The sequence below is a fragment of the Macadamia integrifolia genome, chromosome 14, assembly GCF_013358625.1.
Source record: "Macadamia integrifolia cultivar HAES 741 chromosome 14, SCU_Mint_v3, whole genome shotgun sequence".
In the NCBI taxonomy this organism is placed as follows: Eukaryota; Viridiplantae; Streptophyta; class Magnoliopsida; order Proteales; family Proteaceae; genus Macadamia; species Macadamia integrifolia.
The window spans coordinates 15,514,323-15,529,985 of record NC_056570.1 but is presented as its reverse complement, the minus strand read 5'-3'; the positions used below and the strand labels follow the sequence as shown (position 1 = coordinate 15,529,985).

The 15,663-nt window shown below is 37.7% G+C and overlaps 1 protein-coding gene and 1 pseudogene across 2 annotated transcripts; both read left to right on the top strand.

Moving 5' to 3' along the window:
* The first annotated feature begins 428 nt into the window (after positions 1 to 428).
* On the top strand, positions 429 to 3,662 carry LOC122061974 (probable glucan endo-1,3-beta-glucosidase BG4). Of its 2 annotated transcripts, XM_042625574.1 has the most exons (3): positions 430 to 647; positions 1,907 to 2,004; positions 2,592 to 3,662. In XM_042625574.1, exons 2-3 carry the CDS (start codon positions 1,935 to 1,937, stop codon positions 3,542 to 3,544), a joined length of 1,023 nt encoding a protein of 340 aa, XP_042481508.1. In that variant the 5' UTR covers positions 430 to 647; positions 1,907 to 1,934; the 3' UTR covers positions 3,545 to 3,662. The 2 variants fall into 2 exon arrangements, with proteins under 2 accessions (XP_042481510.1, XP_042481508.1); XM_042625576.1 differs by lacking the exon at positions 1,907 to 2,004 and having other exon boundaries at positions 429 to 647.
* A 6,624-nt stretch (positions 3,663 to 10,286) lies between these two features.
* On the top strand, positions 10,287 to 10,738 carry LOC122060899 (annotated as a pseudogene).
* Positions 10,739 to 15,663: the final 4,925 nt, after the last annotated feature.

Genomic DNA, 15,663 nt, shown 5'->3' with positions numbered 1-15,663 from the left:
GAAACCTCGGCTTGTAACCGAAACCTTTCTCAATAAATACTTGTGTCACCAAAAAAAAAAAAGTGGGGGACACATGCAAGCTCATGCATGAATTTAAGGAGACATAAAATAGGGGCAAATTGGGTATTTCAGCCATATGGTGTGAGTTGTAATTTCATTTAGTATAGGGAGTTAAGTATCAATACAAGAACTATAAAGGGTACCTCAATAGAAATTTGTACTATGGTTAAAAATTTAAATAACAAGGATATAATGGGTAGAAAATTAAAAAAAGGGTATACTGGGTATTTTATATACATGGGTTTAAACATAATATCATTTGCAGATGTGAGGGTTGATGGATATTATACAAAGTTTGAAGGATGATTGAGAATTTCATAAACCTATTTAAGTCATTTTGGAGATTAACTTTATTTTTCTTGTTCTTATACCAAGTTTAAATAAAGAGAGATAGTGAGAGTGAGATTGTAGAGGAGGAGGAAATCGAAAGGGATTTCTTGCTACAAGAAGGATTTAGAAGCTTTGTGGGTGCATGGATGGGATTATCTAAAAGAATTTTGAATCTCTGAGTTGATCTTCAAGGTCTTGGGCGAGGAATTGAAGGGAAAGGAAGAGATTTAACAAAGATTGGACGATTCAGAGTGTAGGTAAGTAAATTCTGCTTACTAATGATGTGTTAAATGTTCACTTTTATGGTTTGATTTCATGGGCTTGAGAGTGAACTGTGGGTTTGGTAAGAAACCCATCACAAGTTTGGTAAAATGGGGTTAGGAGTTAGGAATTTAACTAAAAACATGGTGCATGTTGGTATAGATGTATTGGATGACTGTGGTTGAGTCACTTCAGCTAAATTTAGTGATAAGGGATCATGCATAGTGTTTTGTGTTCGAATTTTGAGCGGATCATGCATGGTGTTTTTGGTTCGAATTTGGAGCATAGAAACCCAGAATTGAACTCAAAACCAGCCTCAAGGCATGATCCGGCTAGCCGCTTGGGAATCGATTGGCACCGGTGGTCCCTGGAACCAAATCCTTCACTTGTTTGAATATCTTTCATGTGACAAACGTTTGCCTTACAATGATCGTCATCGTTTGTGTTTCCTTTCTATGACTGCTGTCTCTTTGTATTATTTTTGGATGTTTTGGAACACGTGTGTTTAATAATCTAAAATTCCCTATTCTTCTGGTCATTAAAACTGCTAATACGTGTATCACCGATTTCCAATGTGTAGCCGTGCCCTTGTTGTTGAAGGTCCTATTCTCTTTGTAAGGAGGGGGGGGGGGGGTGTTGATGCTTTAATTGATTACCTAAACATTCCGGAAAACATTTCACTGCTGCCAACCTTATGGTAATAGCCAAGGGAATGGAATCCCAGGGGACCTTCCCCTGGCTGGTACCAATTGCAGCCAAGTTTCATTCAAACATTCCATATGGGGGGATCAGTTAAATATGACTTCCAACTAGGGAGGACGTATGTCCATATCTGAAATTAATCCTCGTTCATCTTCTTTTTCATTTAATTATTAGTAATATACTGTGAATAATTGATATGGACAGTTTTTTTTTTTTTTTTTTATAATAGAATGTAAATGAATCAGATAATATCCATTCTTAAATAAATTGAGATATCCATATCTTCATTTATTTGCATTTTGTTAGTTTTCGGATGATTTTCCAAAATCATAATATGAATAAGATACGGATTTGAATACCTCCTATTGAAATCAAGAACTGCAGCTTAATGCAACTAAGGTTTTTTATTATTTTTTATTTTTATGGAAATGCATTTCAGAATTGTTATTATTATATATTGTTGAATTTTCTTGTAATTGCTTGGTCAAATTTTTTTATTTTGTTTTAAACTCCTCCCCTGTACTGAATTGAACTATAAAATGGCATAGCGCAGGTAAAGAGTAGGCTCGAATTTTGTTAAGATGAACCGAAGGATTGCATCGTTCATTTTTTTCACCCTTATAGCAACAACTTGCCAAGCTGCTCCTACACGTAAGAATATACTTTTTTTTTTGGGAAATTACTTGATTACCCACTTTTGGGTTTTCCTTTACAAAATTACGCATAAAAAGTTTGGTTAACAAAAATACCAAAAATTGGGTTTGGGTTTACAAAACTACCCACCCAAAGTTTCAGTTAACAAAAATACCCAAAATCAGGTTTGGGTTTACAAAACTACCCAAAATAGTGAGTCTTCATCTTCCACAGATAATCATGTATTTTTTTTATTACTGAAACTTTGTGTGGGTAGTTTTGTAAACCCAAACTCAATTTTGGGTATTTTTGTTAACTTAAACTTTAAGTGGGTAATTTTGTAGAGGAAAACCTAATTTTGGATATTTTTGTTAACTGAAACTTTTGGTGGGTAATTTTGTAAAGGGAAACCCATAAGTGGGTAATCAAGTAATTTTCCTTCTTTTTTTTGGGTGGTGGGTGGTGGGTGGTGGGTGGTGGGTGGGGGGTGGGGGTGGGGGTTTAGAATTTCACTATGACACTAAAAGGATGGAATTTTTGTCCTCCCATCGTTTATTTACTTGGGTTAATTTCAGAAATAACTTGATCTGTTTGTCATGAAACAGGAAACGGGATGAACATAGGGGTATGCTATGGGTTGCTAGGGAATGATCTTCCACCTGCACCCCAAGTGGTGAGCCTTTATAAGAGATGTGGAATCCAAAAGATGAGACTATACAACCCAAATCATGAAGCCCTGGAAGCATTGAGAGGTTCTCAAATACAAGTCACCTTAGGTGTACCAAATGAAGAAATTCCCAACCTTGCCAACAGCCAAGAAGCTGCTCAATCCTGGTTCACAACAAACGTTGAACCCTACATTCAAGACATTGAATTTTCTTGTATTACTGTTGGCAATGAGGCTTTCCCAGGCCAGTTTGGCCCTTCCATAGGTCCAGCCATGCACAACCTCAAAAATGTTCTAAATGAACATAACTTACATGGCATTCAGGTCACCACCGTCATCTACACTGCCGTACTCGCCAACTCGTACCCACCCTCAGCCGCTGTCTTCACCGCTGAAGCGGCCTCCAGCATGCCCAACATTCTACAATTCCTATCTGACAATGGTGCACCCATCATGCTCAATGTGTACCCTTACTTCGCCTATGCAGGTGACCCAACAAATGTCCGCTTAGATTATGCATTGTTCAGTGCTACGGGTCCCGTGGTCCAAGATGGAGCTTTGAGTTATTCCAATATATTTGATGCCATGGTGGATGCTTTCATTTGGGCTATGGAGAAAATGGGATTCCCGAACGTCGCCGTCGCTATTTCTGAGAGTGGTTGGCCATCGGCAGGGAACGGGGACTTTACGACACCGGATCTGGCTGGAACTTACAATAGGAATTTCATGAATCATATCATCAAGTCGAGTGGAACACCAAAGAGGCCTAACACACATATGGATGCACATATATATGCAATGTTCAATGAGAACCAAAAACCGAATGGTACAGAGCAACATTTTGGCCTTTTCTATCCCAACATGCAGCCGGTCTATCTCATTTTTCCGTAGTGTTACTAGTGGTAGTACTAGTACTCCTAGGCCATTACTTAATAATGATAAAAATAATAGTAATAATAATAAATGTATTTTTATTGGATGATATATAGTACAATGTTTTATTCCTTCACCTGAGTTGCATTGGATGGAATGTTCAGCTTAGTTGGGCCAGAAAATGATACAATCCCAACTCAATTGAAACTGAAACCAAGTTACGATGAGACCAGGATCTTATCTACACTCCCCTTCCACTCCCGGTCCAACCCCCAAGACACACACATAGAGCACCTACTAGGGGTGCACATGTGGCCCTGACGACCTTGAGCCCGAACAGGACTTAGGCTAAGATTTCTAACCTTGAGGGTGGGTTAGGGTTGAAAAGCACTGACCCTGGCTCAGGGTTGGATTGGGCACAGGTTGAGGCTTAGGCTTGGACCAGCCCAGCCCAACCCAACCCAACCCAACCCAACCCAACCCTAAATTGAACCCTGATTATTTTCTATGTTTTATAATGTGTGTGTAAATATAAATATATATATATATATATGCTTCCCACCATATTGTATATTAGATTAAAGTAAGTTTTGTTAGGATTAAAATAGATTTTGTTGGTCGTATCTGGCATAGATGTAAGAACCCGACCCAACCCTACTTGCCCTGGGGTGGGTTAGGGTTTTTTTCTTTTTTTTCTTTAGGTCCTAGTAGGACTGGGCTGGGCCAGGCCCAATTAAGGGAATGCAGAGTTACGTTAGGGTTTTCAATAACCCAGCCCAACGCTGCCCATGTGCACCTCTAGCACCCACCAACTCACTCACATGGCACGCCCCCATCCAAAAAATGTGTTGGAGGTTGGGGCAGGTCTTGGGCTGATAACTCTACGGGATCTCTTAGGGCGTGTTTGATTCATTGAGTCTTTGGAGAGAGTATATTTTAAGAATGTCACTCCACAAAATATGATTCCCTGGAGTTGCATTCTTGAAAAAATAACTATTTGGTTACTTCGGATTCTGTCTGCTGATTCTCTAAGAATAACTGTTTGGATACCATGATTCCGTTTGTGGGAAACACCCAGAATCACCCTGAATAATTGTTTGGTTGCCCTTCAAATGTAATTCTTATCATACTTTTATACACAACTATGCAATGTTATTGTTTTGTGTCGATACACTAATTTTTAACACTTTCTATAGTATTATGTTATGAATTAATTTTGCTAACCCTTGGAGGAAAAAATATTTATATTTTTTTCTTATTATTAAATGAAAATAAAAATACCACATAGCTAAATTACCCAACACCATCTGTGTTGAAAGAAAAAAATCCATATTACTTCTTCTTTACACATACATATGTAGCTTAAAGACAAGAAGTCCATAATACGTAATTAAAAAACTTAGCTTAAAGTACGTCTTCCAATGTACTACGTTACAAGAAAATTTTATTTATGAATGCGAAGATTTTTTACTGCATCAAGTACGTCTTCCAATGCCCTCATAACTATCATACTTTGTTCTTCGGATGCCTCAATTCTCCCTCTTATATATCCTTGCAGATAATCTGTGGATGTAGGAGGTGTCATTGTAGCTTGACACACGTCCGTAGCTCCCCCTGAATGGTTCGATGAAGAATATTTTTCATCCTCAATCAACTCAAACTTTCCACATCCTTGATTTTTAAACTAAAATTCAATTGATCACAATACAAACATTAGAGATTTAAATCTATTTAATATCTAAGCAAAAGTAATTTAATTAATCTATATGACAATCATATCGAGGTGGAAAGTGGGCAACACCAGAAGTCTCTTCCTTTATTTGGTCCATTAGTGCATTTTCGAACTTTGCACTACCCAGCTCCACATTCACACATCTTGTAGTGGTCCAACCACATAAAAAAAGATGTGAGGGAGCAACATTTGTAGAATTTTCTCCCCGGATGATGAACAGTATGTGATGTAAGAGTAATGCATACAGCACCACAAACATCACGTGTAGCAATATTTTCCATCTAAAAATAAACAAATTGATCTTTAAATAGTATGCTATAATTCATTTTATACAACAGTTCATAAACCTGTGTAATCAATTTGTTCCATAATTATATGTAGTTATTAAAAACAAAAAAGATAACAACACATCCACATGAACCTGCTATCAATCTTCATGTCAACTTGTGTATTCAATTCGTTCCAGAACTATATGTAGTTATTTAAAAAAAAAAAAAAAACAAAAATCAAAAAATAAAAAAAGAGAGCGATACATCCACATGAATCTACTATCAATCATCATGTCAACCTATGTATTCAATTCGTTCCAGAACTATATGTAGTTATTGAAAAAAAAATACAAAAACCATAGAATAAAAAAAGAGAACAATACATCCACATGAACCCACCATATATGAACCTGCTATCAATCATCATGTCAACCTATATAGTATTTAGTCAATAGATACGTAATTGAAATGAAACCTAATATCACATGTAATCCAACCCATTTATAACATAAACCATTTAAAGATCATAGTCTAAGAGGATAAAAAAGTGCAGTCTTAAAGTCCCAATTCACAACAGGTACTGGGTAAAGAAAAAGATAAGACAGAAAAAGAAAAGACAATTCAGCTTTCAAAGAGCATCAGTTTTAAGTCAAACAGTTAAACGAACATCCAAATTTCATTCTATAAACATACATCAGACATCAGTGGCCTTCTCATCCTCCATCAGCAACTCCAACACTTGTGACTTATCTTCATCCTTCACTTTCAAGAACAGATTACATAGTTCTAGATCTTTCACGAAGAATTTTTTGGCATGCCATTTCTTACTAAAATCAATAGTTGGAAGCACATCAATTGCATCAGAAAGTCTATCCGTGAGGTCATCACTAGACTCAGTGGTGACTAGCCAGCCAAGGTGAGTCAAAGGGCTTGATATCTTATTTGCCGCACCTTTCTTTCTCTTCTCTCTGTCATTGCCACTGCCACTAGGACAAGATGATGTAGGTTGGCCTCGAACAGGAGTAGAACATTCTGTACGTACTAAAGGAACACTTTCTTCAGTCTGAAACTCTCTATCACTAGCAAAAGAAAGGTTCTCCTGATCAACCATATACCCACTTGAATTTGTATTGGTAGAACTACATGTTCTTTCCAATACCTTTGCTTTTTCTTCTGCAAAATTTTTAAAGACGATTACATCAATAGACTTGACTGAGGAAAATGAATACAAATGGATGGTTAGGTATAAGGTATTTATAAAAGTGAAAAATTACCTTAAACTCATTCCAAACATGCTGAGGGGCATCAAAACACATCTCTATTGAATTCCAGCCCATGCCACTATTCTTCTGGAGGTCACTCAATGATCTTAACATTTGCTTCCATATTCAATAATGATTACGGACTTGTTCCGAGTCCGTAATCATAGGTCATATCAAATCTATCTTGTATGCATTCGACAATAGATTGCCACTGGTCTTTCCTAAGGCCATTGTCACCAGTCTTTCCCTTTTGATGGTAATCCAATGAACATTGAAGCAGAAATTATGATACCTCATTTGACCATGAACAGTTTTATTCTCTCTTTGACTGGGATTGGTTTTTCGATGCCCTGTCCTCTATTTATTATCGAAAGGAAATATCAACAATAGAAATTACACACACAATAACTAATTTGGTAATACAAAATGTTATAACATAAACATAAACACATCACATGTTAATACTAAGTAAAGATAATGACACATCACATGTTAATACCAAGTAAAGATAATGACATATCAATAGGTATGTAAACATTACCAAATAAACACAACACCTGGCACTCACAAATACATCATATAAATTTAGGATTGGACAAACCCCAACCTCAATACACATAGTTGAACGATAACCTCAAGCATACCAAGATGAACAATAGTCTAATACAAAACATAGCAAAATATATTAAAAATCATATAGTTCATCATCTAAATCTCCTTCAATCCAATCATCCCACATTCTGTCCGCTATATATTCTTGAAACTATTCCCAATCAACATTCACAGGATCATGCACTAATTCATCTGCACCACTTATCAGTATCCTTCATTCTACATTTCATGCTAAAAAAATTGTTGCTAAGATCAGGATCAGAACTATAAATTGAAATGAAGAGAGGAGGATTGTTGAGTTAACCTTGTAATCAATGTAGAACAAGAAGAGAAGAGAAGAGAAGAGTAGGGAAATAGGATAAATAAATCCCAGTCAAATTAGGAAATGAACTATACCCTATGATATTAATTTAAGCATAAACAGAATAATGATACTCATAAATCGAATTGCCTTTTAGAGTTTAGTAACCCAAAATCCAGTCGTACTTGTAGTAAGATTATAACAACCAAGCAACAGAACCAGATTTTGAAAACAAAATATGAACTTTGTGTGTGTGTGTGTGTGTGTGTGTGTGTGAGAGAGAGAGAGAGAGAGAGAGAGAGAGAGAGAGAGAGACATTGCAATTTATTATTATTATTATCATTTAATTTCAGCATTGCAATTTACTTTCAACATTGCAACTTCAATGAAGTCGATTAAGAAAGCTAAATTTGACAAAGAAAAGGGTGAAACCGATACCCAATATTAAGGTATAAAGTCTTGACAACGGATAAAGTTTGGTTAATGGTGTTAACCACACAAAGTGAGTTGTTGATTTGCTGCCACATATATATAAGCATCAATAGATCATTGAACCTAATCCGTCGAACAAAAATATTAAACAGAACTGTACCCAATTCTTTTTAGTTTTTATTACCTCTACTAAGATTGCTTCTGAAATTAACTCACCAACCCCACTTCCATTTTTCTTTGATTTTTATGAGCTGGTTCACACCAAAGTTTGTCAAAAAGTTAATCAAGCCCATTTGCCCTTTTCACCTGATCATAGACCTAACTCCATTCTTTACATCTTCTTTTTGTGTAACAGACATGAATTCTACCCAATAAAGGAAACATTCTTTTGATGATCATCATGGGTGTGTTGATGATGTGAAGAATGACGTGGGTTTTGGTTTCCCCCCATCTTCTGAACTTATGAAGGATTCTGATTCTCAATTCAACTACAGCCTTCTTCCTCCAAAAATGTGTAGTTTTGCTAGCTATACAATTTGAACTTTGAAGAAGAGAGCAGAAAAGAAAAGAAAAAAATGGGGAATTTTTAATTTTAACCTATCAGTTCTAGTTCTAGAATATGATAAGAATTGAGTATAAGTCAATATAAAATAAACAGAATCAAACCATAAAATCAAATACCCAACATATAACTTTGCCAAATCCAATGTCCAACACAACTTATAGAATCAAAATAATTGGGGTCAGTTTGGTTACCTGTAGGAGAGGGTCAGAAAATGATGAGAAGGAACACAGTGAGGCCAAGTTGGGGACCCTAGATTCCTCTCCACTTGATCTTTCAATTTCTTCAAGTCAGAAACAAGACAATGAAGCAGAGGAATTCTGGAAAACGGTTGAAAATAGATTTTTACTTGAATTTAAGTTCTAGGGTTGTGGATGAGATCTGGGAAATGTGAAACAAAAATTCTACTAAACACAAGAAAGAAGAAAGATGAAGAAGAATTATCTCACAAATTCTAAAAGATAAAAAAAAAAAAACCCTAGAATCATGAATTGACTAACATCAAGCAGAATACAAAGATAAGAATAGGAGGAAGAAGAGTTGAGAGAGTGCATACATTTGAGTAAGCAAATCGCGACCTTCGTTGAGGGAGAAGCAGGGACGAGGCAGAGCAGATGTGGTTGAGGGGCTCGGATAGTCTTCGAAGATTACAAATCTCAAAGAAAAAAAACACCCTAGAATCATGAATCGGCTAACATCAAGCAGAACACAGAGATAAGAAGTAGAGGAAGAATAGTTGAGAGAGGGTGAGAGAGTGCATACCTTTGAGATAAGAAAATCGTGACCTATGTTGAGGGAGAAGCTGGGACGAGGAGGAGCAGATGCAGTTCAGTGGCTGGAATGGTCGTCGAAGGTCATAAATCTGAAAGAAAAAAAAAACCCTATAATCATGCATTGGCTAACATCTACTAGAATACAGAGAGAAGAAGGGTAGGAAGAAGATTTGAGAGAGGGTGAGAGAGTGCATACCTTTGAGACTAAGAAAATCGTGACATTCGTTGAGGGAGAAGTAGGGACAAGTCAGAGCAGATGCAGAGGAGGGGTTGGAATGGTCGTCGGAGGTCACAAATCTCAAAGAAAAAAAACACCCCAATAATCATGCATTGGCTAAAATCTAGCAAAATACAGAGACAAGAAGAAGAGGGAGAAGATTTGAGAGAGGGTGAGAAAGTGCATACCTTTGAGAGGAGAAGTTGTGACCTTCGTTGAGGGAGAAGCACGGATGCGACGGAGCCTGCGGATGAGTTTGTCAAATGGTCGTCGGAGGTCATACATTTTTCACAGATTCTATGTGGTGATTCTATTATTGTATATGAAGGTAAGAATTGGGTGATTCTTTCTTGAGATCACCTCAATAGGTGATCCCACAAAAGAATCACTTTATGTGTAAAATACACTGTCAGAAGAATCACTTGATTTTTTTAAGAATTACATTCATTAGCAACCAAACACCCATAAAAGTCAAGAATCATGATTCTTTCGAATTACATTCCAAAGACTCAAGGAATCAAACACGCCCTTAGGTGTTGTCTGATATCAAATGATTATATGAGCAAAATCAACTGGCATAGTACAATATAGTCAGACTCGCGCCGTTTTTATTTCTAGGGTTTCTGCTCTCTAAAATCTCCAACCGCGAAGAAAAGGAGGAGGGTATTTTACACTTCTGCGACAATGGCGATGAGGATGATGAAACCTGTGAAGCCTGGTCCGGAAGAATCGCAGGAGCAGCTGCATCGGATTAGGATTACACTTTCATCCAAGAACGTAAAAAATCTTGAGAAAGTCTGTGTTGTCTTGTGAATGGTGCAAAGAACAAAAGGCTGAAAGTCAAAGGTCCAGTATGGATGCCAACAAAAGTTTTGCACATCACCACGAGAAAATCTCCTTGCGGGGAAGGGACAAACAGTTGGGATAGTTTTGAGCTCCACGTCCACAAGAGAGTCATCGATCTTGTGAGCTCATCTAAGGTTGTGAAGCAGATCACCTCAATCACAGTAGAACCTGGTGTTGAGGTTGAGGTGACAATTGCAGATCCCTGAGCCATACTATGACTAGGATACTTATTTCAATTTTGTAGGCCGAAGAAGGATTTAATTTTAGAGTTAACTTATAATTTTTCTCTCACCTGAATCATTATTTTTGGTAACAATATAACCAGTAAGAGCTTGCTTTTATATTAAGCTGTCCATATCTGTTTCAGACTAGTATGTTTGTGGTTCATTGATATAAATGTGCGACACCGACTGGTACAGAAAAATAAATTACCCCTAATGAAAAAATAGTACAATATAGTCAGTCATTTAGTAATTAATATTCAATAAGGTAAGTCCCTACTTTATATCGGGAAAATAGAAAAATAAAATGGGAGGGGATATCTCATTTTCGAAAAGAAAGTAGATCATTTTCTTAAAGTATTAGAAAAAAAAAATCATCTCATTATTGGGGGTTTTGATACAAAAATTACCCTCTTTCTGTCCTCCCCAAATTGAATTTTCATGAGACTTTTGACTCTATTCCATGGGATTATATTTGCTTTGTTTTGGAGAGAATGATCGACATCCCTATGTGTAAGGTTTGAAGATTACCCATTTTTCTTTTGTTGACCATTTTATGATCTTTGCATTTTTTTTTTTTTTGGGTAGAATCTTATGATTTTTGCGAACGCAAATTTTCCTTTTGTCTTTTCCATTTCTGAAGTCCTATCTTCTTTTTCAGCCATGTCTAGTCTTTACATTAACGCTCAAAAGTCTCTTTTTTTTTCCGGTTCTTATGCCTCTTAAAGCTCAATTATGTGGTATTTTTGTTTCCTTGAATGACACCTTTTATTATCTATTTGGGTTTGCCGTTAGTTTACTTGAAGTTTTTTGTCCATTGTTGTATTCCTATTCTTGATAGACTTCGAAACAAAGTAACAAACTAAGCCTTATCCCAACTCACTGAGGTTGGCTCTATGAATCCAAACATATTAATAGTGGAACATGACAAAAGAAAATGAAAAATGCAACATGAAAAGTGATGTGAAAGATGAGAGATGAAAGGAAAAAATTAAGAGAAAAGATGACACATCCCAGCAAGACAGGAGTATCTCAGCTAAATAGGGTCGATCACTTATATCCTTGCTCTACAATAGGCTCTATCTGAGGTCATACTTGGCACAAGGCCTAAATTGCATGTCATTCCTCACAACTTCTCCTATGATCATTAGGCCTGCCCCTAGCTCTTGTAGCCCCCTCAATCTGAATCACATCACTCCTCTTTACTGGGGCATCACTAGGCCTCCGTTGAATATGACCATACATTTGCGAGTCGTCTAGGACTCATTCAATTTATCATGCAAAGCTCTTACATTTAATAGTAAAAAGTTTTTGGTCTTCCAACTTTTGTACCTTCTAAGATTGATTCTCTTATATCTTTTTTCCTTTGGTAAGGAAGTGACAATCCTAATTTTATATATTTGTTGAGCTAGCCATGATCTGTCTTCCTAAACAGGAGGGAGGTCTAAGTCATCATAGAGTCAATGATGTCAATATTGTTGGAATTGTTTTGCATATTAGGAAAATTGCTTCTGTTAAAAAGGAGGGAGCTAGCCACGGTTCCTTCGTGGGTCGCACACTTGGGGTAATCATAGACCCACTAGAATTAGGTACCCTAATTGGAAAATTCTTTATAAATAATAGGGTTTTGTCCACAAAGCTAATTAGGGTTTTTAACCTAATCTCAAGAGCTCTCTCTCTCTCTCTCTCTCTCTCTCTCTCTCTCTCTCTCTCTCTCTCTCTCTCCATATTCTAATCTGTCTCTCCCACTGAGAGTGTGTCTCTAAGGATCTCTATTGCAATCCTTGGATTTGAAGGGTGGAATATTGTCTAGCAATATCGCCGCAACCTTTTGTTAGTCGTTGTTTGTGCAGATCGATAAATGGTGCATCGCGATCCATTTTGCTGCGTGGAAAACTACATGGAGGTAATTCTTGATCCCTTATTTGCTTTTCGTTCTACATTGGCATCAGAGCCAGTGTTCTTCTTTGCGCTATGCGTTGCTGCACATGGTTGCGGAATCATTGTCGCATCTGTACTATATTATGGCAATTTAAAATAATAATAATAATAATTCGACTGCAACCTGCTTATGACCAGTAATGCAAACTATGTTAGGCATCTTGCGCCAACTATGTGCTGAGCAACAAGAACCGCTAAACCCACCGAAATTAACCCAAACTCCCATGGCCGAAGTCGCTTCGAGCAGCTTGTGGGGTGTAGCTCGACTGGGCTGGGTTGCTGCTATAGCCATATGTAATATATGTATAGCATCTTTTGTTTGTTAATAAAAGAAATAATAATCAGAAGTTGTCCCAAATGTGAAAGACAATTTCTGATGAGTATTATCTAAAAAAAAAAAATTGAAAATTAAAATTATAAAGACAATTCTTTGTTTTATTCAATGACAGAGGTCATTTTTTGAGAACAAGAATCGGCTTGGTTAAGGCTAAGTCCGATCGATCCTTTTTTAAAAAAGAAAAAAAAGAGGGGAAAGACAAATCCATACCGTTGGTCAAAGAATTCAATCCGATCGGATTTGATTGGATCACATTCATTGGATAACGGTTTGGCATTGAACACTTCTTTTTTTTTTTTTGTTTTTTTGGGTCTATGTTATCCTATCCCAAAATTATATTTTTTTTATTTTCATTAATGACCTAAACATATTTGGTGGAAGATTTTATCATTATGGCATATGTTATAGATGGCTATAGTGATATATTTTTTTTTTCTTTTATGATAATGATCTATCATATGAACCATGTTTTATGTTACACCTGTGCCCTGACCCTGTCTAATTTGAACTATTGTGATAGGTCTCAGATCGGAGATCGAAAGTACAGCTGGATTTTGGCTCGTGGCCTCCCATTGCCTAAGGGGAAGAAATGACCCCACATGTTCGTGCATTGCTTGCCAGTCCAACTGGAGGGGATTCGTACCTTCCGATTATAGACAATAAGTGACCCGACTCCCCACACATGAATCCTGGCACGTAGCAAAATTGGCTGAAGGCCATGAGCATGGCCAAGGGAAACTACCCGCGAGACCAATTGGAGGATAGAAACTTGACCACTAGAATAAGCCATCGGAAATAGCCTGGGCCTGAATTCGGTGGGTTGTTTCCAATGACCAATCAGGTTGCTGGTTGGGTTTCGATGCCCGTAGGTCCCGCCACCCATATCGTGGACAGCCCCAAATGTCCCAAATCATCCACCACACCTTTCTCGTGACATGAGCACTTTACGAACCTAAGTAGTTGGGTCCTCGTGTTTTAGAAGTCGGATTAATCTGATCATACCGAATAAGGTACGGCCAAACAGATCCTAAGGTCTATTTTACCATATAAGTGGAAATGAGGATTCATTTCCTCATTTCTCACTTGTGTTCAACGTAGGAGAGGAGAGAAAGAGGAGAGGAAGGAAGAAGAAGAAGAGGGAGAAGAGGGGGAAGGGCTTACCTTGGTGCCGACTGTCGCCTAATTGTCGGAATCTCTGCCGGAGTAAGTACAATCTCTTCTACTACTCTCTCTCTTCATTTTTACCTAGGTGAAGCTAGGTTTAGGATTGATCTTGGGCCTCAAACCATGTTGAGCTCAGGGAATGTGTATTTCATGTCCCTGGTGCCATTGTCGAGCTCAAACCGAGTCCGGTGAGCTTCGACAACGAGATTGGAAAAATGACCAACTAGGGTTTCGATCATTTGATCGACGTATCTTCCAAACAGCTTGATAGAATCGAGATTTTATTAGCTTAGATGATGCTAGAAACATCCCCCACAAACTCCATGGAACAAATCCCAGTGATCGGACCCGAGTCGAAAAGCTCTAATTTATCTGGGCAGTTACTATACTGCAACCGGAAACAAGCCATCGAAAACACTGGGCCTGCTTCTGGTGCTTTGTTTTCGGTGAATATTCGAGCCCTATGAGCCCTCTACCAGTTCCACCAAAAATAGGACTGATATTTTCGGTGGATATCCCCTGTTTCCGGTGGGTGTTTTCGGTGACATTACTGTCACTGGTGGACTTTGTCTGTGCCCTTTTGGGGGTAACCCATTTGGACCCCGTCCGATGTTCCTAACACGTATTGATGTTCAGTTCTCTTTATGTCTAGGGCAGTGACGCACACGAATCCCGAAGTCAGAATTGAATCAGGCGATCGGTGGTCATACTTGAACCCTAATTCATACGAGCATAATCAAGGTGAGGGATGGATTGCTTTATTTTTTGGAATGTTTATTATTCTAGAATTGCTCACATGTGTAGATTTGTATATGTTTATTATATTGTTCACATGATCATGATGATCTATCACATGTTACATTTTTATTAAATTGATATGAAATGTTTATGGATATGTATAGCAGGATCCGGTGTGGACAAGGTGATACCGGTATCGTGATCACTGCATGTTTGTTGTATGTATAAGACAAAAATCTGATGTGGCTGAGGTGGTACCGATGCCATGATTGGCATATGTATGTTGCATTCATACATTGATTATGTGCATTAGAGTTAGTTGTGACCGTGGATTACACTTTATGGCCAATGTGTTACCGGTATCGTATACTTCGGGACTACATTTAGAAATGGATATGCTTCATGGCTGATGATTGGTACCGGTGTTGTGTAGTCCATACTCAACTGTTATATGCATGATAGATTAGGTAAACGGTCACGGGTTACAATCTGTGGCTGAGATGTTACCGGTATCGTGTACCCCGGGACTGTACTTGGAGATGGATTACACTTTTTGGCCGATTTGTTACCGGTATCGTGTAATTCATACTAACTGTATCGTTATGAAGACATGTAGCATATATGTGGTTAGATATCACTCACTGTGCTACGAACCCTTGCCAACAGGGGGTAAGGTGTTGGATAACCCATTGTGGTATGTTTGATGTGCCTTTTCGGAATGCCACACTCA

Bases quoted from the DNA above. Each gene is read 5' to 3' on its own strand.
- LOC122061974 (XM_042625574.1), top strand. From the start codon at position 1,935: ATGAACCGAAGGATTGCATCGTTCATTTTTTTCACCCTTATAGCAACA. The intron at 2,005-2,591 runs GTAAGAATATAC...GTCATGAAACAG, and splicing joins TTGCCAAGCTGCTCCTACAC to GAAACGGGATGAACATAGGG.